Source organism: Protopterus annectens, chromosome 12.part0 (assembly GCF_019279795.1).
Source record: "Protopterus annectens isolate FY-2018-M chromosome 12.part0, PAN1.0, whole genome shotgun sequence".
NCBI lineage: Eukaryota > Metazoa > Chordata > Ceratodontiformes > Protopteridae > Protopterus > Protopterus annectens.
Genome location: NC_056746.1, coordinates 778236927 through 778258908, shown reverse-complemented (window position 1 = coordinate 778258908; position 21982 = coordinate 778236927). Strand labels below are relative to the sequence as shown.

The following is a 21982-nucleotide window of genomic DNA, read 5'->3' as shown; positions in this document are numbered from 1 at the left end:
AGTCTTACTCACAAACACTGGCTAATCTACACTGTATGTGCTGTACCTGTGTACTATGTATGTATTCTACCAATGTTCCAAATTTCAGCTGTACACCACAAATCTATTAATTACTTTTATTTTTTAAATTAATATTTTTTTTTTGTTTGTTCTCTGCACTGTAACTGTTTATGTGCTGCATACCACTGTAAAAACATGTCTCCTGTAATTTGTGTGTATACTGATCATGTCTAAATAACTAAATGTGTCTGTAATTTTTCTTTGTGGAGCTTTTCTCCCCGGGCCTCTGCTGAAAAAGAGCCTTTTTGGCTCAGACAGACACCCCCGGTTAACAAATGTAAAATAAATAAATAAATAATAAATTTTGTCATGTCTTTGTTATTATTGGCTAACCTTCTAAAGGCTCTTGCGCCATTAGCCTAATAATTACTTATGAATCTAAGAGATGTTAAAGCAGTATATTGCCTTTAAATGGAGCTATGAAAAGGCATATGTTTTGATCTGTTCACAGAAATTAGTAACTGATAACATTATTAAAGTTCTATGATGTTATAAGGGCACCTATGTTGCAAGTAGATACCACATAGAAGTTGTGACCCTGCAAGGTCCCCTACATGAGATGAGCATGTATATATGCTGATAGAAAAGTAGCACAGCAATAATGTAAGGATTTGGCAAGTTTATGGTTGCCACCCATCCCGTTATCAGCAGGACACTCACGGGTTGAGCTACCTTATCCCATTGCCCACTGTGTAAAGTCACACTTTTCAGTCGCACCAAATCGATGTGGAAAATATGCAATTACTTCTGGCTTTTCCATGGCAATTCAGTTACATCAGCAACCCAGACCTGCAGGTAGAGCTATTCCCTGTTAGGTTCAGGTGTTTTAAACTGTGCAGCAATTGGCTGCAATTCATGAAGGGGGTCGGGATTGGGGCAGGAAGAGCCCTACAGGAACTGCGGCTGTAGAGCGATTTGTTTTAGCGCATCTATAGCTGCACAAAAGTAAGACTGAGATTTGTCTTTTTTTTTTCCTAACAGTCGAGCTAGCAGACAAGCTAGCTAGCCAGCCAGCTAAGAGCCGGACGTCCATCTGTCCAGCCATTCATCCATCCAGTTAGCCACTCCAGCAGCCAGCCCACTAGCAGCCATTCATCCATCCTGTTAGCCACTCCAGCAGTTATTCAGCCATCCAGCTAGCCACTCCATCATCAAGTCGGCCATCCATCTAGCTAGCCACTTCAGCATCAAGCCAACCATCCATCCAGCTAGCCACTACAGCATCAAGCCAGGCATCCATCCAGCTAGCCATTCCAGCAGCCAGCTAGAAACTCCAGCAAGCAACCAGCCAGCTAGCCACTCCAGCAAGCAACCAGCCAGCTAGCCACTCCAGCAGACAGCTGCTGTACCCATAACTGCGTCTCCTTCACCACTCCTGTGGTTCTGTCATAGACAAGGGTGTGGCCATTATCCTATTGGCCACACCCCATGCCCCACTTTAGCCTGCTTAAAAGGTGGTAACCTTAGGCAAGTTGCATGAATATGTCTGTGATAAAGATGTTTAGGTTTAAACAGACCACAGTCATTTGCAAAGCATATTCAGAAAGTCCTTGTACAAGACATCTCCATGGCTGCATCATAACGTGTTTCTTAATCTAAAGAAGTCTAATCTGAATGTGATATATACATGATGGGGGTATAGATGTGCATGAAGTAGTTGAACTGAAAAGAGTTTCTTTGCAAGACAGACACACAACATTTTTAGAAGAACCAGAGATTCTTCGAATAATGCAGAAAAATTTAAATAATCTCAGAAGTGTTCTGTATTGATTTGGAAATGAAGTTCTTGAAAGGCATTGTAGTTTAAGGTTTGTTAGCAAAAATCAATAGCAGTGAACAAAATCTGAAAACAATTGTGTGAGAGAATACATGAATTGTAACTGTGAATAGTACAAAAAAGAGCAAAAGCTATTTCAGCTCAGAGCAAGTTGTACAGAATGGTGTCATCTTCAGTGCATACCGTAACAGTCTACAGAAGAAATGTTTGCATACCCATTTTTAGATTTTGGAGTTTAGTCAGGATGGATATGACCCATTTCTGAGAAGCTTTTTATCTCCTGCATAGAATTACTATTCCAAGTTCCGTACAGTATTCAAACTGACAGATACAACTGCAAGTGGAATTAGTTTATTAAAGCCAGTGTTCTTGAAAGGAAGCATATTATTTTTGCTTATGTCAGACAGTGCACCACAATATACAGGTTGTGAATTCAGAAGATTGCTGACTGAACTGGAATTTGGATTTAAAACTTTCAGTCTACACTTTCACAGTGCAGTAGCCAAGTGGAGAGAACTGTCTAAAAAGTAAAAAGATCTTGAGAGAGAGAACAGAAGCAAAAGCTGTGAGGACTGTTGTCATATAGTTTTGGAATGTAGCAACACTCCATTGCAGGAATACAGTCCGTCTCCGTCTGAGGTGTTGATAGGCATAAGACAAGAGAACAGATCATCTGCTTCAGCTGCTTTACTGATGCAAGAAAGTCAGCACAGAGTGAAACAAACTACTGGAAGGAAATCAGAAGAATTAGAAGTTTTGCTGTGACAGAAACTGCAGCCATGGGAAAGGCTACAGCAAGAAACAGTAGTTCTTAGTAAAGGTGCCAAACTGAGATGTATGTATGTACATATTTGTTAGATAGTTGTTTATCAGGAAAGTACAGATAGGCAAAAAAAAAATTTCAGCAGATAGCTGGGAGGAAAATCCTCTACTGACAAATAATTTAACATAAGCAGTACTTGTGTCATAGCAATAGAAAGCAATGAGAGAAAAATAAATATAAATAATGCAAGTTAATGGTTTTAATATCTAAGATAAAATAAAAGACCATAGAGTAATATGCTGATAAATACATCAAAAACTAAGCATACGAGATTTGGCAGACATAAACTGAAAGGTGAATACTTAATACAACAGTTAGTGTTTGAAACTGTCAGTTCATTTAAGGACTTTGGTATATGGGTAGATCCAGCTTTGAGTTTTTCTATTCATATCAACCAGTTGATTAAAGAGAGTTATAGAACCAAAGATTGTATAAAATGTTTATAAAATATAGGAGTATGACTATACATATTTAATAAAAGTAAGTATATACAGGATCAGTGCAGATACAAGACTGTGTAGATTAAAATAAAAAGAAAATATATAAAATGGTACAGACATCACTCAAGATGTGGATTAAGCAGATGTAGAGAGGAGTAGGAGATGTCAACATTAGTGCGTAAGGAGTTATAGTGGAAGGGAAGAAGAGGGTTTAGCAAAAGAGAAAAAGGAAAGGTGGCGGATAAAGACTGGGTAAAAACAAAATCACTATAAATATTTCAGTCTGATGTAATACAACTCCAGAGATAAGATTTAATGGGGAATTCTTTTAGAGAGTGTTTAAACAAGTGACTGCTAGGTATCGATCTAATCTCCATTCGGATAGAGTTACAGACTTTGGCCAAAGAGTTGGAGTACAAACTAAGTCATATAGACTTCTCAGGGTTTTCAGAGGTGAAGGGAGGTGATTTGGAAGGTAATAGAATAGAGCTGAGATCCTTTTTAGTTTTTGAAAAAGATGGTAAGCTGTATGGAATGAGTTAACATCTGTGAAACAGAAATACACTTAAGTCAAAGTGCCATCTTCTATAATGAAAAGCAGCCAGATGTGTCACAACCAGTCTTTTTGCAGGAAACAGACTGTGAGAACTGTGTTACTTCAGAAGTTGAAGATTGCCTCTGAATCTGTTTCATCAGATGAAGCTGTAGTGCAATAAGATATTTTACAAAAGCAAGACTGTATATTTAGTGTAAATCATTCTTTTAATTCGTCAAGATATGATATATTTGCTTGGTTTATTTAGTAGTCTATGGGATTGCTTCCAGAGTTAAAACTGATTCTGAAAAGTGCGATTGTCTTTTGAATATGCATGCAACCTTTGATTTTGATGTAACTAGCCCATAACATGTCTAATATACAATGCTGGGGTTATTTCATAGTGATAAATGTAATGTGCTTTGCCTCAGTGATATATGATTGTATGCCAAGTTTTTGATGGACACTTTCATCAGATCCTATTACACTGATGAGAATACACCAAGCAGTAAATATGTTAGTGTGTTTGCTGAGGATCAAGTCTTCCTGCACCCTCACATCCCCACACTTCTGTAGATATTAACACCAAGTTTATACAAGAGTGGAAAAAGTAGTAATCTTATAATCACCACTACCAATATCTCTCAGATATACTGCACTGTTTTGATCATCGTGCCATTTGACCAAAAACAGAAGTAATTCAACATATGCGTATTTTTTAGCTTTAAAAAGGAATGTCTGAGATTTGACTGTATTGCCTAGCTTTAAGGCTAGTGAGCTAGGTTCAATGTTTAAGTTCTAGAGATGTTATTTGAAATGTAGATATCTTGGAGGTAAAACTGTTTCTACTACTACTTTGTTATGCACTCTAACATGACACTTTGTCAGCCACCCGGGACAGAATTAGATGTGGAAAAGATAAGGTCCCTTATGTCTGCTGAGATAATCGGCTTTATGCAGCCTACGTTTACTTCTCAGATGGGGAATATATGGGCAAGGTCTCAGTGGGCTTGGATGATCTGCAGGTGTGGACAAATGAAAGTGTCTTCTCTACACTGGTTCTTTGTCTGATTCCCTTTTTTGTATCCATGAGAAAGATGGCTTTTTATTTCTTAGATGTATGCCAACAGTTCGATTTACTTGAAGGGAAACGTGAGCTGAGCCTGATAAATTAGTTGTCTCCTTCTCAAGTACAGGGTATGTCTGTTATCAACAGGTTCTGTCAAAATGATCTGACTGGTATATTATTTTTCTGTATCCTTTAGCCAGTTCACTGCAACCCTCTAGTCCAGTGGTGGTAGTTCATGCACGGATGTCGACTTCACTGTATATTTTAGTAGGGTCTATTTTACCAGATCGAACATTTAGGTTTTCGAATACCTAAACATTGAACTGGTAATATCGAAATCCAAAAATCGCACACGGCCGCTTTCATGCAGGGAAAGAATTCTCTTGGCTGTTATGTGGATTTTGCCCTTTTGTCCAATGTAGAGCGATCTCGGAGTTGGTATATTTAGTTGGGGGGGTGTGGGGTGCAAAGCCCTCCACTTCATTTGGGTTTAAAAGGTTTTTTTTTTTTTTTTTTTTTTTTATGGCCCTGCATGAAAGTGGCCGTTCACGGATTTTGGATTTCGATATTAACCAGTTCGATGTTTAAGTATTCGAAAACCTAAACATTCGATCTGGTAATATAGACACTTTTTAGTATGCCATTTTGATTATTTAACTGTTATATTTAACATATAATTAAATAATTATATAAAAAGTTATAAGTTATATAATTTAACTGTTATAACAACTTTTCTAAATTTGCCACCAAAGCCAAACATTCCACTCATCACTGTGTTACCCTCCAATCCCTCAACTGGTTAGAATTCACAAATTACCTGGACTTCCTCCAGCTCACTACAGCACATAGACTAATATTTAATCCAACCAAATGCCCCGCTCTAACTAACATCATTCCCCCATACACCCCAAATAGAACTCTCAGATCTGAACACCAAAACTTACTGTCCACAAACCTAAACATCCTGCTGGACATCTTCTCCTTAGGTAAGAAATGGAATTGTCTCCCTTCCACCCTAAGGACAGTGTCAAACATAGTCAACTTCAATACTCAGCTTTACACCTCCCTCTCCTCCATATGGAAATGTAACTGCATTCTGCCTACCTAGAACTCTTTAACAAAAGCCCCTGGGAGGATATCCTCCTGAGTTCGTAAGTACCTTATAGCTGGCTATAACCTTCTATAGGTAATTCCCATACGATCTAACACAATCTGTAAATATTGTAAATAGCTTTTGACTTTAACTGTGTGAATTTGTTAAAATGTATGTGCATGATATTTTTCCACTATGGGCAGTGTTGCTCACGCTTTGTATTATTTAATATGTATTTGTACTTTTATGTTTATTGGACTGCTCTCTTTACTGTAATCTGTTTCTTGGAGCTTTTCTCCCTGGGCCTCCACTGAAAACAGGTTCTCTGGGCCCAGTGTACTTCTCCGGTAATCAAACTGGAAATAAATAAATCTCTACTGCAGAAGCTGATATTTCTTTGGCACAGTACTGAAAGATTCGGCTTTTTGAGCTTTGCTTTGTGGCTTCCATGGCTGTCTTCTCTCTTCCTTCTGACATGTCATTTCACTGCCTGGAATTCTACCAAGCTTATAGCCTCTGCAGAGAGCACCTGGAAGATAACGTGTAAACTGTTCTTTGAGAGAGTCTTTTGTATTGCTTGCTTATTGTCAAAGGAAAAAACTTCAAAGACCAATTCACGTAAGGTTCAAGCAAGGCACCCTTTATTAACTTGCAGCAAGGAGACAAAGCATGCTGGCATAATGGTTTGTCTGAACATTAATGATTAGTATGGTATTTTTATACAGTTCTTTCCATGTCACACACAAATGTTACTTCTATTGCTGACGTAGTTAGACACAGCTTTCTGTATTGTTTTACATAAAATGTTACTAGACTAATTGCTGACTAGTTGAGAATAACTGCTTATTTACAAAACATTTGAGAAAAACAACCTGGCCTTGGGGCTTATTTTAGCCCACCACAAACTTTCAATTCTTCAATTGTGCAGTTCTAATGTATGTGTTACATTTTGCCTAGATTCAAGGTACATTTCTAGCTTAGGTACAAGTAATGCTGACTACGGTTTATACTTTCAAGCATCCATTGTGTTCTTATCAAAGCTTCTTGCAGCTGTGTACTTTCTCATGGCATAAGCAGAAAATCAATAACTCTTTAAGTCTCATGACACTAGTAGAAATGAATTACTTCTTGTTATTTGCTGACATTAGCAGAAAATAGAATGCTTCTTGTTAAGTTTCTAATAGCTGTGCAGATTCATGCAGTGTGAACAGAATAAATGTGTTAACCCTTTTAAACCTCGAATGCAATTACTAATACATATTTTTCTAACATTTCACCCCTTTTAATACTTTTATTCTACTTTCAAAATAAGCATAAACAGTTTTTTTTTCTTCCCCTAACCTGTTTCTACTCAGCATTTGCAGTTAAGAGAGTCATTCAGTTTAAACTTATGAAAGCATTTTCAGTTTTTCAGCAATTCTTCAAGTTCAGCACCTTGGTATAAGGTTTCTGAAACTGACATGTCTATAAAGTCTTTAATCAGTATTTTCATGCAGGGGATGCAGCAGCACACACATACCACCAGCAGGATCATTCTTACACAGATGGCAATCAGGATGTTCATTAGGATACTGCCACACCCCCAAACAATCTCTGGAAAAAGTCCGTCAATGGATTTGGTCCTGGCTTGGTCATAGCTGACACCTGCTGAATTACCATAAGGTGATTGTCTATCTCGTGTTTGTGGTCAGGAATATACGAACAGCACTCCTCCTGGATTAAAGCGCAAGTACTTCCTCTCTCCGCTAGGGTGAAGTTAAGAGCCATGCGGTTTTGAAGCACTACAGTTCTCATGGCAGTCAGTTCATCAGTCACCGATTCTAGGGCAGAAACGGTTGCATTGCTCATTATTTCGAGAAGTTTAGACAGTTTTCTCAGTTCCCAGATTGATTTTGTTGCTCCATGCCCACGAGATGATGGTATCACCCAAGTCCATATGCGACAGTCCATTTTTCCATAGGCCTACAGCATGATGTTTTTTTCCAGCCCGCATTGATTTGCCCCACTGGGTTGACAGGCTTCTTGATTTCTCGTTGAACATTCCGAATTTTCCCTTGAGGTAAAACTGCTGTGTTTCGTATGGCGGAACCAGGTACCCCAAATAACAACTGCTGGACCAATTCTCAGGTAACCACGTATATCCTTTCCTACCACATACAAAGTAGCAATCTTCTACTTTGGTAGTAACTTTACTATGTCATGGCTCTGGATGAAACTTTTTTTGTCAACTATAATCAGTTGTTTATAGAGGTCAGCATTATGTTTTACTTCATCAGTTGTCCTATGCTTCAGTTCAAAAAATGAATCATAGCTTGTGTTGCAATAGGAACCTGTGTTATCAGTTTTATTGTAGCATCTATAGGGAACAGTCACATTGCAAGTGCTCCAACCCACCTGAACTGTATAATTTTTGTAAAAACACACAGTCCCCTTCTGTCGAACAGACAAGTGCAATGCTACTTTATCTTGTGATGTGACATCTGATGTATCATAGACTAAGTTTTCCCAGGTCTTGTTGGCTCCTAGGGGGACTGAAGTTAACAATAACCCCCCCGTATGCTGTTGGCAAAGCTGCGCAAATCCAGCAATTCGAAACATTGAAGGTCTCAGCATACACATATTTGATTGCCTGGTAAGTGATGAAGTTTGGATGCCACTCTACGTGCAACTCTCCATGCTTATTCAGTTCAGTTTGTGTGGCTGGGAAAAGGAATGGCCACATCAAAAAGATTATTGTCCCCAAGTACAGTCAACAGGATGATTATGCAATACTTCTGAGGAAACGGTTGTTCTGCATTCCTGTTTTCTCCGACTCTTCCGAGTAGGTGTATTTAGATTTTTCTGGATTCCATCATTTTTGCTTTTGACATGTGATCTTACTCTCTGCCCTAGTAGGACCTTCAGCACCGATGGTTTCTTCACTGGGTTTGAGACTGATCAGTCCTATTGATCTGACCCCCCTTTGTAGCCAGACTTTGTGCTGAGGGCCCCGATGGAGAGGTAAGATTTTTGTCCAGTTCAAAGTTCTTAACTAGTTTGCAGTGCGTCAGGTGGATCCACAAAGCTCGTTCTGCTATCTTGACTGCAGTGGGTGTCGAAAGAAGCACCTGGTATGGATCTTCCCACCTTGGTGACGACCAATTCTTCTTCTTTATAACTTTTATCCACACCCAGTCTCCGGGTGTCACTGCCATTTCTGATGTCTCGGTTTGTTTTCTGTCTGAAACAGAATTTGACTGCAACAGATGTTTAGAATTCATTAACTTCCTCATATATTCAGCTAGTGTAAAATCAGCTTCCTGGTCTGAGGACATGAGAAGTTTCCACTGGGGTGTATAATAAGCCCTTCCAATAGTTTTTCAAAAGGAGTCAATCCTTTTGCAGACGGAACAGTTCTCATGCTCAACAGTGCCAGGGGCAAACAATACAGCCAATTCTTTCCTGTCTCAGCTATTAACTTTCTCAGTTTGTTTTTTAATATACCATTAAGGCCTTTCAACTAGCCCTGCAGATTGCAGATGGTATGCACAATGATTTTTTAAAGAAATACCAAAATGCTTACTTAACTGCTGTATGGTTTGGTTTACAAAGTGTGTTACCATTGTCACTGTAGATCCTTTCCGGAATGCCGAATCTAGGGATGATTTCTTTGACAAGTACTTTTGCCACCGTGGCTGCATCTGGATTTTTGATTGGAAAGGCTTCCACCCATCTAGAAAACATATCTACAATGACAAGACAATACTTCTTATTTTCACATTTGTTCAATTCTATGAAATCCATACAGATAGTGTGAAACGGATATGGTGGTGTAGGGAAACTCCCTTGTTTGAGCTTTAACGCCCCTTGTGCATGATGTTTGTTGCAAATCTGACACGTCAAACAAAATTTTTTAGAGTAGTTTGTAAATCCGTACTTTGTGAACACCTGGTTCACCAGCTGTACCACCCCCCGTGTTGAGACATGGCACTGCCCATGGCTCAACAAAGCTACATATCTAAACAAATTAGATGGTAGTATCGGTTTCCCTTCTTTGGAGATGTACAGCCCCTTTTCGAGAATTGCTCCCCGTTTTACCCATCTTTGTTTTTCAGCTTGCATAGTGAGTGTCTGCATTGTTTTTAACATTTCTAAGTCTAAAATCTCAGAGGGTTGTAGTTCCTCATTTAAAAGAAATACTTCTGTAGCTGCTTGTTTTGCAGCCGTATCAGCTCTCGCATTACCTTTTGAAATCCTATCTTGTTGCTTGGTGTGAGCTGTGCATTTATAAATGGCTATTTTCTGAGGTAACTGAATATATTCTAAAAGATTTAAAGTAAACTCTGCATGATTTATAGGTTTGCCAGTAGATGTTATCATTCCTCGTTTTTTCCACTGTTGCGCAAAAACATGTACAGTAGAAAAAGCGTACTGGCTGTCAGTAAAAATGTTTACACATTTACCCTTTGCTAAGATACATGCCCGTGTCAAGGCAATCAATTGTGCTTCCTGTGCAGATAAGTTGTATGGTAAAGGTTTTGCTTCTATAATCTCAGTGTCAGAAACTACTGCATATCCTACTAGGTTCTGTCCTGCAGGACCCCTTTTGCACAAACCATCCGTGTAGTATGTCACCTCAGCATCATCCAAGGGGACATCCGTGAGATCTTTTCTAGGTAGTGTCTTTCGCTCAATTACCTGCAGGCAGCAGTGCGGTGTGCCGTCTGCAGGGGCCGGGAGCAGAGTAGAAGGGTTCAAAGTCATGCATCGCTCAATTGTCATGTGAGGTTGGCTCAACAATATAGTCATACAGGAAAGATGCCTAGCAGGGGAAAGATATGCCACCTTTTCTTGTAGTAAAATAATTGTGACTGCATGAGGCACTCTCAAAGTGAGAGGGTGGAATAAGACTACTGAGGCCGAAGCCTGTACTGCCATTGCAGCTGCAACTACTGCTTGTTCACAGTGGGGTAAGGATCGTGCCACTGGCTCTAGTTGTGATGAATAGTAAGCAATGGGGCGTTGCTTATCCCCATGCTGTTGTGTTAACACTGATGTCATATAACCTTGCTTACAATCTACAGTTTGGAAAAAACGTTTATGGTAGTTTGGTAATCCTAGAACTAATGAGGACGCTATTAACTGTTTCAGTTTGCAGAAAGCAGATTCTGCCTCTGGTGTCCATTGTAACAAATCCTGTGCTGCCATAGGCTTCTTATATATAAGGTCAGTTAGGGGTGCAGATTCCAAAGCATAGTTTGGAATCCAGCTCCGGCAAAAACTAGTTGTACCCAGGAAGGACATCATTTCCTTCTTGGTAGTGGGTTTTCGTGCTTGCAAAATTGCTACTTTTCTGTCCTCATCTAATGTTCTACCTTCCTTGGATATTACATATTCCAGGTATTTGACTTTTTTTTTCCAAAGCTGCAGTTTATTTTTATTTACCTTATGTCCTTCAGCGGCTAAAAATCGTAATAGCGCTATGGTATCTTCTCTACAATCTTGCTGGGTGGGGGCCGTCAGCAAGATGTCATCAACATAAAGTAAAATCTGACTCCCTCTTGGTGGGGTGAATCCCGCCAAGTTGCTTGCCATTTCTCGTGAGAATATCGTTGGACTTTCACAATACCCCTGTGGTAGTCGCGTATATGTATACCTTTTCCCCTGAAATGTGAATGCAAACCAATACTGGCTATCAGGGTGTATTTGTATCGAAAAGAATGCATTGCTGATGTCTACCACAGAAAAATACTTCTTTTGAGGTTTTAAGTCATTCAACAGGGTGTGTGGGTCTGGCACCGTAGGTGCCCTTGATATTACTGCATCATTTACAGCTTGTAAATCTTGAACCATACGCCATTCTCCATTTACTTTTTTAACTGGAAATAAGGGTGTGTTACATGGTGAATCGGGAGATTCTACTAGTATCCTTCCTTTAAGTAAGGCTGCTATAATAGGTTTTATCCCTGCCTCTGCATCTTTTCTTAAGGGATACTGTCTTTGGCGTGATGGTAACTGGTCCCGCTGTACGAATAAGTCCTACATCTGATTTTCCTGTTGACCAGAGAGTCTTTGGTATATTTTGTAAGGCATTCTCTTCCTCCTTTAATAGGAGTACTAATCAGCTGTCCTTGCTAGACTGCACGTGCACGGCTGTGTGGGTCTGAGTTATCCAATTCAACTTCTGTATTTGTATTCACTGTTCTGACAGTTCTAATTCCGTCTGTTTCTCCCATCTCGTGACTTTTTCTCCTAGGTCTGCCCATTCTATATTTTTGTTGTTGGTTAAGCTAACATGGTAATCGATTAGATTTATAAAGTGTAAAGAACTCCTGGGGCAATGAACAGCTGGCTACACTGTTCCCTTCTGTGTCCCAGTACAGATTACGTAATATCAATCTGTTTGCTTGATTTTTAAACAATTCTTGCTCATATTCCTTATCAGGTCCTGGTGTGTTACAATAATACAGGGTACAGTGCAACAAGTGTTGCTCATCAATGTCAAGGGAGGAGAACTTGCTGATGGCTACATTCATTAATTCTTTGGTCACAGTCCCTGGACCAGTCGTAACCAAGTCCTGGCTGTACCAATAAAACATTTCACTCTCTGATTGCACTGCAAGGGAATCAATTTGTCGTTGTGCTTCCATACCCTGCATGGTTGGGACTACTGCAACACCAAATAGTTGCATGAGGTCTCTGCCCAAGAGGTTTATTGGGCATTTTGCAGAAACAACAATTTTGCTTTTCTGAGTCAATCCTGAAACTGGATCAGTTATTGCAATATTACGGGTGAGGGGCTCCCGATACAGCTGTCCATTAGATGCTTTTACCAGTATGTAATCAGGCGACTCCGTGTTTTCTGGCAGTTTGGAGGGATGTATCGGGGTTTGTGATGCCCCTGAGTCACAGAAGAATTTGACTTCCCTCCCTTCTATCAAGAGTGTAACTTCTTATTTCGTGTCTGCTAAATAGAGCTCCAAGCTCAATAAAGCTAGGTCTAATATTTCATTTTCTTCATTGTCACTAACTTCCTGCACTTCCTCTACTCCCTCTATCACATTCTCATTTGTCCCTTCTTCACTATCCCCTTCTAGTGATTCCTCCTGACTAACCATATAGTCAGTCCTCACCCTCTGTGTCTTCCGTTGTTGCCTTCTTATTTTTCCTGCAATCCTTTGCCAAGTGTCCCTTTTTACTGCATTTAAAACATTCACCCCTTTTCTTTCGCCCTTCAAAGTCCTCTGATCGTTGATCAGATTGTTTGTTTCCCTGTGCATTTTTCTTGCCCTATTTCCCGGACTGTACTACGTAAACTTCTGCTCAATCTTCTACAGAAAGTACTTGAGTTTTCTTTTTCTTTTTGCTATTAAAATGCCTTTCAGCATGCCTAGGATATTCAAGTAATGACTGTAACCTGCTTGTACGATGGTCTACCATGTGTTTTGTAATAAAACTGCTTATAGGTGCAATACTGCCCTTTAAAAATGCATTCTTTAACTGCTGTTCATATGGGGAATCTAGCGTTTGATCTTCAGGAACCTGCATTCCACAGTGGTTATTAAAACATTCTAATAGTCTGGCATAATACCGGTCAATAGTTTCACCTTCTTGTTGGATGCATTGATTAATGCAAGTCCAGTCTGCCCTAGGCTTCCATTTTTCCGAGATGCGGTCTGTAAGACCTTTTACTCTGTTGTCTAATTCTGCGCTGCTATGTGGGAGGGGTCTTTGTGCAGCGTCACGGGGATTTCAGTTGCCACTAATCATGTGCCAATCTGGCCCCACAATTTGTCTAACTACCTTTTCTACCTCTTCTCCGTTTAGGTTATAACTCAGCCTCATTCCTTGTAAATCTTCTGAGAATTTTCTAAAATTAACTTTTGGATGGGAAATTCCCTCAGTGGCTTTCTGGATATCTTCTGAAGTCCAGGGTCTATACACTAGAATTGTTGGGTCCTGATTATCTTGTCCTGCCTGAGGATTGGGTACTTCTATAAGTGGGCATATTTCTTCACTCATAGATCGTGAATTCTTAACCATTTGATGTAACTCGATGCCTTCATTTGAGTTACCTGCCTTTGTTCGAGACCTGGTCTCGATGGGATCTCTAATAAATGGTTTTACTTTTACAATGTCTCTATTTTCAATGATGACAGGATATCGTGAGGGTGGACTAACTTGTTCACTTGCTTCATATTCTGGTAAGGGAGGTCGATGCTATTACTAAATTATTGTCTTCCTTATCTAAAAACATTGTTTTTGAATTGTTGTTCTTTTGTTCCCTGCGGTTTACTTCCTCAATCCACCTGTGTGCCTGAGGAATTCCTAATTTACGTTGCTTTTTTACCTGACCTTTGGAATCAGTTTTGAGCTGTTTGACAAGTTTGATAAGCGAGGATTTTTTTAATTTTCCGTCTAATTCATATTTATTAACCCATGTTTAATAATAATTAATATTGTCGGCGCGCTGCTACTGCATGTATTTTACGTCTTCTGTTAACGGCGGATTTTGGGGTCTTTTTGTGCAATTATTACCCATTTTGTTCTACCCTTTTGATTGTTACATAACTTCTCTTATTTTTAACGTGGTACCACGGATTTTGTTATAGTCTCTTCAGAATTACTGCCTACTTATTCTGTTTCTCCTGATCTATGACAAGACAGTAATCTTTTCTGTCCCTGACTTGTAATCAAAAATACAGTCTTGACAGAAACAATACAAATCTGGTCCCTGATGTAAAACAGAAAACAGGAAAAAGTAGATTCACCTTACCTGAGCCTAGGTGATTGATCACCTGATTCGCGGAGACCCGTCCTTCAGTCGCAGATCAGAAAATGGCTGGCCTCTTTTGAACGACAGTTCAGTCGGAGGGCTTTTCAAATAAGAAGAACCAATTTGTTTTCTTCCCAGTACGGTTTCAACCACCTGGCCCCTCTGATCCGAGGTGAAGAGAGGGTTCCGGTCCGAAGGACCAATCTGTCAAAGGAAAACACTTCAAAGACCAATTCACGTAAGGTTCAAGCAAGGCACCCTTTATTAACTTGCAGCAAGGAGACAAAGCGTGCTGGCATAATGGTTTGTCTGAACTTTAATGATTAGTATGGTATTTTTATACAGTTCTTTCCATGTCACACACAAATGTTACTTCTATTGCTGACGTAGTTAGACACAGCTTTCTGTATTGTTCTACAGAAAATGTTAGTAGACTAATTGCTGACTAGTTGAGAATAACTGCTGATTTACAAAACATTTGTGAAAAACAACCTGGCCTTGGGGCTTATTTTAGCCCACCACAAACTTTCAATTCTGCAGTTCTAATATGTGTGTTACATTTTGCCTAGATTCAAGGTACATTTCTAGCTTAGGTACAAGTAATGCTGACTATGGTTTATACTTTCAAGCATCCATTGTGTTCTTATCAAAGCTTCTAGCAGCTGTGTACTTTCTCATGGCATAAGCAGAAAATCAATAACTCTTTGTTAAGTCTCATGACACTAGTAGAAATGAATTACTTCTTGTTATTTGCTGACATTAGCAGAAAATAGAATGCTTCTTGTTAAGTTTCTAATATCTGTGCACATTCATGCAGTGTGAACAGAATAAATGTAATTAACCCTTTTAAACCTCGAATGCACTAAGCATGCATATTACTAATACATATTTTTCTAACACTTATCCCCACTCTCTTCTTTTGCTGTGCTGCTGGCAGTCTCCTTCACCCACTTCAGGTGCACCGTATGTTCTCACTTTTACAAATATACAAACTCAGGCTGACCTACCACTCCAAACGTCTATCCTAAGCCATACTGCCCAAGAAACCGCCTCCCTGTTAATCTCTTATTTTATTGAATCTGTTTGCAAACCAACTCGCACAGACCAAAAAAATGAACCTTCCGTCAACCACTCTCAACACTACCAGTACCACCTCTTTCTCTCTCTCAACCCCGTAGCCACCAATTAAATAATCTCTTCTACTGAAACTGTAAACATGCTCCCCCTTTGCAGATAACCTCCCACTCCTTTCTCTTAAACTTGCAGCTCAATCCATAGCCTGCCCTGTTTCCATACTCGTAAATAGGTCAATCCAAGAATCTACTGTCCCTGACATTTGGAAATCTTTTTACACCATTCAGTTACATAAAGTAGGTAACTCCACCAACCCATCAAACTATAGAACTATAGTAATTTTTTTACCACTCTGTAAAATCCTTGAAAAATGCATCCCTAAACAGCTTCTCAACTATCTAAGTGACAAAAACCTTCTGACCCGTACTCAGCACGGATTCAGGTCAAACCGTAGCACATCTACAGCCCTTCTGTCTTTTACACATACTGTTGCTGAGGCCAGAGATAAAAACCCACTGGTGTCATGTCTTTTCCTTGACCTCTCAAAAGCTTTTGATACTGTCTCGCACTCTAACTAGCTGGCCTCAACCTTTCCTCCTTGGCTTATCTCTGGTTCTCAAACTACCTTTCCAATAGGCTTCAATCAGTCAAATGTCTGTCTTCCTGCTCTCCTTTCTTACCTATCCAAACTGGTGTCCCCCAAGGCTTTGTTCTAGGTCCTCTTCTGTTTAACAACTTCACCAACAACCTCCACATTGCCACTACCTCCTCCGTGATACAATATGCAGATGAGTCTACCCTTATCTCCTGCTCTGACGATATCTGTCACCTCCTCTCTATCACTCAAAATACATTTCACAACGTTGAACAATGGCTAACTGAAAACTAGCTCATCCTTAACGCAAAAAAACAAGCTCCTCCTTTTCTCACTAAATCCCTGTCATACAACAAAGCCACCTTTTGTATATCTTCACACAACAATACCGTTATTAAAGTTGATTTTTACACTAAATGTTTGGGTATTCTAATTGATGACCATTTAAAATTTGATTTCCAAATACAACACTGTATTAAAAAGACAAATCAAAAGATGGGTCTGCTGTATAGAAACAAGAGATTCCTAGCCTCTAACTCCAAATCTGCTCTGGCACAAGCTTTCCTCCTACCCTGTCTCTTGTATGCCTCTCCTGTACTCACATTTCTACAATCTACCTTAATAACCAAACTGGAACAAACCTACAACAATATAGCATGTTTTGCCAGCAGTGTACTGCAGAAATCCCAACACTGCTTTGCTTTAAAACAGCTTCAGTGGCTTGAGATCCCCAAGCTTCTGCTCCTTTTCCAACTACAGCTCACTCGCACCTTACTAAACAAACCCACTTCTGTCTTCCTTTCCCTCTTCTCTCTCATATCCCACTACACCCCCCTCTCGAACTCTACGCATCTCTGATTAAACTTTCTAAATATTTAAATAAAAAACAACATTGGAAAACATCTGTATAAAAGCACAGTGTCCCAAACCTGGAGCAATTTCCCCCCTAATATTAGAAACATCAACTGTACAAATGTATTCAGTGCTGAACTCAAAAAAGTACCTTTTTAACTCTAGCTCCTGCACATGCCAGGACCCTACCTAGAACCCCCCCCCCCCACACACACACACACACACACCCTTCTCTACCTCACTTTACTGTAAATCTTAGAGCCTTTTTCTACTTATATTAATAGTAAGTAACACTATCTTGTTTTTACTACCTGACTAAGCTCGAGCTGTGTTAACAACAACACTACCATGAACTTATCACTAGTCTAGCTCTGTTCCTTGTAAGATTGGGAGACATTAGTAGGAATCTAAATCTGATTTTTATTTCTTAAATCTCATCTAATGATTAATCAACTTCTTATTCTTGTATATACTTTGATTGAAACTCTCTGTTACTGTAAATATGTGCAATTGATATAACTATGTAATTCTGTTGCCTTGAAATGTATGATATAACTTTTGTAATGCTGTTTACTGAATGTATGCATGTAAATGTCTTGTCATGTTTATTTTTGTCTGGGTTCTCCACTGAAGACAGTCCTTTGGCTCAGCTGGACTAACTTGGTTAACAAATGACAAGTAAATAAATGTATCATTTTGTATTCCTCTTTTTTTTTTTTTTTTTTTTTTTTTTTTTTTTGTCTTTCCTCCATGTTCCATCAAGGCAGGATTGGGTAACATGGAGCAGGGAAGCTCAGCTGATCCAGTGTGGTGATGTTACTGTATGCCCTCTTGGTGGGAAAATGTGCTTTGAAGCACTAGATGTAGAATCCCAGCTGTTAACTACTAAAGAGGGCCTCCCGGAAGTAACTTACTTAATGAGCAGTCAAGTTTCTGTAATTCCCCTCTCTAGATAATATCTACCTCCTTAAACTTCATTGCAGGAATCTTTCTGAAATATATTTTTTTAGTGTAGATATATTGAAGGGATCTTTATGTTGCTCTGCTGACAGTTATTAGAGGTTTTACCCAGGTTTCAATTTTTTGATTATGGGTTCACTTTACTGTTTTTGGTTGGTTAAGAAGCACTGAAATTTAATTTGTATTTCTTGTGTGAGATTGTCACTTTGTAGGAATATAGTACTCATTATTCCTTTATTAAATGTGAGGCATTTTGTCTTTACTTGTTTTAGAATTTTACTGTTAGCTGGGAAACATCTGTCCGATTCCTACAGTCCTTGCAGCCTTACAAGCATTCATGAAGCAGGTTGTACCGACAAGAAATGTGCCAGCCGAAACCCATGGCAGGAGTACAATTACCTTCTTAAAGGAAATTCTGCGGACTACACAAGCCTAATGGAAATACTTTACAGCTTGAAGGTAATGTTGCTAAGAAAGCCACTTATACAAAACAAAAAGGAATGTGTCAGACGCGTTGCAGTTTTTGTTATTACAAAAGTGGGAAAAATGCAAAAAATGTAATCCCTCTGAGAAAAGCTGTATACAAACCAAGATAAACTATTCAAATGCTTCATTCTTCTCAACCTACATGGCTGCTTGTGTCCTTATTAATTTTTGTTTGTCTTGGTTCATTTTAATTTGTGTTTTTCTATGCCATGGTAGCCGAGGAAGAAACAGTAACAGTCTTTTTTGCTTGAAGTAACGATAATTTAAATTAAACTCTAGTGATCAAAACATTAACATTTTCAACAGCTATTCAAATGCTTCATTCTTCCTCAACCTCCTTGGTTATTTGTGTTCTTACTAGTTTTTGTTTGGCTTGGTTCAGTTTAACATTTTCTGCAGAAGGCCAGGTGTCTCACGTGACGTCTAGAGCTTTTCGCCCTTCTTTTGTCCTGGCTGAGTTGGCACCATTCTACCTGGATATCAGCTTGTCTGCTGTATAAGAGAGATTAATCCATGCCGTGTTCAGGTCTTTCTTGCAGTAGTATGAAATACTTTGTGTTAATGTAAGTTCTGAATTTTTTTCAGTTCAGACTGGCTGCTAGAGTGCAATGAAGTACAGTTTTGGGGAAAAAAATCTTATTTTGTATTTGTATAGCCAAAGAGTTTTCAGACATTGGGATAGATTACACTTTCAAAGTTTTTAAGTCTGCTTGGATGATCTAGTTGTCATCTCTGTTAGGACTATTTTTTTTTTTTTTTTTTGGAAATGCTTCGTCTTAGCTTGGTCACTCACTTACTCCAGAAATGCCCAGGAGTGCTAACTCTTAACTTCCCAATAGGAACAATGGCACAACCTGAATTACTTTTCAGAATTTGTATTTTTGAGTGCATACTTGACAGAACTGTTCATACCTCTTAAACTGTAACAGCCAATAAAAAAGTGTAAATCTTCAGAGTGGTGCAAATTCTGATATTGCAGCTACAAAGTATGATTTTAAAACTAGTTATAAACACACATTTTGTGCATATTTATTGCATATGTCTTTAAAAAAATTGACAATATCTCTATACTGACACTTTGAAGATACCTAGTATCTTTGTATGGTTTGTTTATCTAAATATTATATAAATACCCATTTTTTTATGCCCTTTTCAGGGCTGACTTGGGAGCAATATCTGGTTAAGTGACTTGCTCAAGGTCACACAGTTGACAAAGGAAGGTTGAGGGACTCTAACCCTGTACCACAGGGATTACAGTTCACAGCCTTAACCCTCTGCACCAAGTGCCAGACAACATATCCTCAGCTTGAGAATTTAGTACTGTGCTATGCTCACTTTCTGAGATATGTAAAGAAACATGAAAAGTATATTTTTAATCGGAAAATTAAACAGTTATATTCTGTAGCTGTATTAATGGAGGTCATATATCACTTGGCAGTTTGTCAACAGTAGTGTCCATTTCAAAATGATATCTCAGGTATCATTTTACCCTGGTCTGTCAGAGTTATTTGCAAAAATATGAAAAATATAATAGTCTGACAAAGAAACAAGTTTTTATATCTCCCCAATTGTGCTACATATCTGTAATGTTTTGTAGCTAAATTATTGCTAGCACTGCTGTGTTCAAAACCAAGTTTCTTTACAGAGATATAGACAGGAGTATGGAAAACATAAATTTCATAATCTGATAATTAAAGAAACAGGTGTGATAGATGCCATGTCTTAAGGTCGGTGTGACCCTAATTCTGCTGTCTTCAAAAGCATCAAAAATACTACTCTGTCAACTTAAGAAAATTATAGTATCTCTGCAGGTTTGTCACACTGTCATATTTTGGGGCAGTTTTGTTCCTACTGATGCCATCTACAAAATGAAGCATAACCTGTTATGCTAGGTTGTTCCTTTCTTAAGAAAACAATAAGTTTTAATAAACATCTGTTCAGTCTGAACTAAAGCAGTGATACATGCACACATACATTAAGCAAGCAATAATGCCCGACAGGGTGTATGTTAATGTGTAATGTCCACCCAGGGGTGTTATGAGGCCTGACGCTGCAGGCCCCTAGAGGGCATTATTGTGCTTAGAGAATGGGTTGTCTGTAAAATTGTTGTGTTTTACTTACTTTATTTTTTTAAGTAGCATATTATTTTTTTTCATGTTTTTGATGTAAAATAGTTCCTCTGCCTAATGTTTCAAACTTGCTGTAGTTTATGTTAATGGTGTTGGAGGAAGTATTTTATATCCAAAACATAACACTTTAAAAATGTGCAGGTATTTACTTTATTTATTTATTTGGTTCCTTTCTTTATAAGTTAAACTATGTTGCTGCAAACAGAAAAGCAACTTTTTTGAAAGACAAATCATGCTTATTTCACCATATATGCTTTAAAATACAATGCTGGCATTTTGCCATTAGTATTTTTTTCTTCTGGTGGAACAGTTGTCATTATTACATGTACTAGTTGTATTGCACAGTGTCTTATGAGAGGTAACTATTCTCAAGCTGTTTGATTCCAGATTATACATCTCTCTGCATCATCACAGGGTCAGATTAAGCAGTCTGAGTCTTAACAGGCTGAATAATATTGTGTTATCAAATGAGTTGTGTAGCTCCGTTGTGAGACAAGGAAGACTGCATTACAGGAAGGATTACAAAAGCAATTCAGTCATTCTTCGTGAAATGTTTTTCCACTGTATACCTTGTATTTCCTTAGTGTGTTGCACATGCATATTTTAAGATCCTAAGGTAAGAGGTCAAGAGGTACGCAGACCTCTTTAACTGCTGCTGTTGCCAGGGATCGCACTCACTCTTCAGTCTCTCTCTCACACAGTTTCTTCTGCTTTCATACAAGCATACTCTCTCACTCAGGCACACACCCTTTTTTATTTTGTTTTTTTTTTCTTTTACACTCGCTAAACAGCAAAAGTGCTACTTAGCGAGTGTAAAATAACAGCTCTTTCGATCTCACTGTTCACACTCTGCCTCATACACACACAGTCTCTTCTGTTTTCATGCACGCAGTCATTCACACATGCAAACAGAAACATAAACACACTCATATATACATACACACACTTTTTTCTCTTTATTTTACACTTGCTAAACAGCAGAAGCACTGCTTACCGAGCGTAATATAATGGCAGCTGTTAGGTGTTTTCTGTCCAAGCTCCATGCTGGCTTGATAAGCGGCCATGAAGCGGCGGACTTGTTTTTTTCACCGGGCATTACTTGTACATTAATACTCTGCTGGATAACGTTCGTTCTCCAGTTAGGGTGCTGATGTAAAGTTTGCCCATTCTCTAATGTAAAATAAACAATAGTTTCATTTCTTTTCATGCATTGTTTCCTTTAACTATTGTTGTTTAGTTCCTTCCTTCACTTAAACCTTACACCTCTACTTGAACATTATTCTGCATTTGTTCTCACAGGTTATATTTACTTCTATGTAATTTGCTTGTTCCTT

The 21982-nt window shown here is 38.7% G+C and overlaps 1 protein-coding gene across 2 annotated transcripts in view; it reads left to right on the top strand.

The window, feature by feature from the left end:
• COG7 (component of oligomeric golgi complex 7) overlaps nucleotides 1–21982 on the top strand; it is a 4201489-nt gene that overhangs the window by 2966665 nt on the left and 1212842 nt on the right. For both annotated transcript variants that reach the window (XM_044089821.1, XM_044089822.1), the window contains exon 12: nucleotides 18306–18492. In XM_044089821.1, the coding sequence (XP_043945756.1) occupies nucleotides 18306–18492 (187 nt within the window). The remainder of the gene's footprint in view (nucleotides 1–18305; nucleotides 18493–21982) is intronic.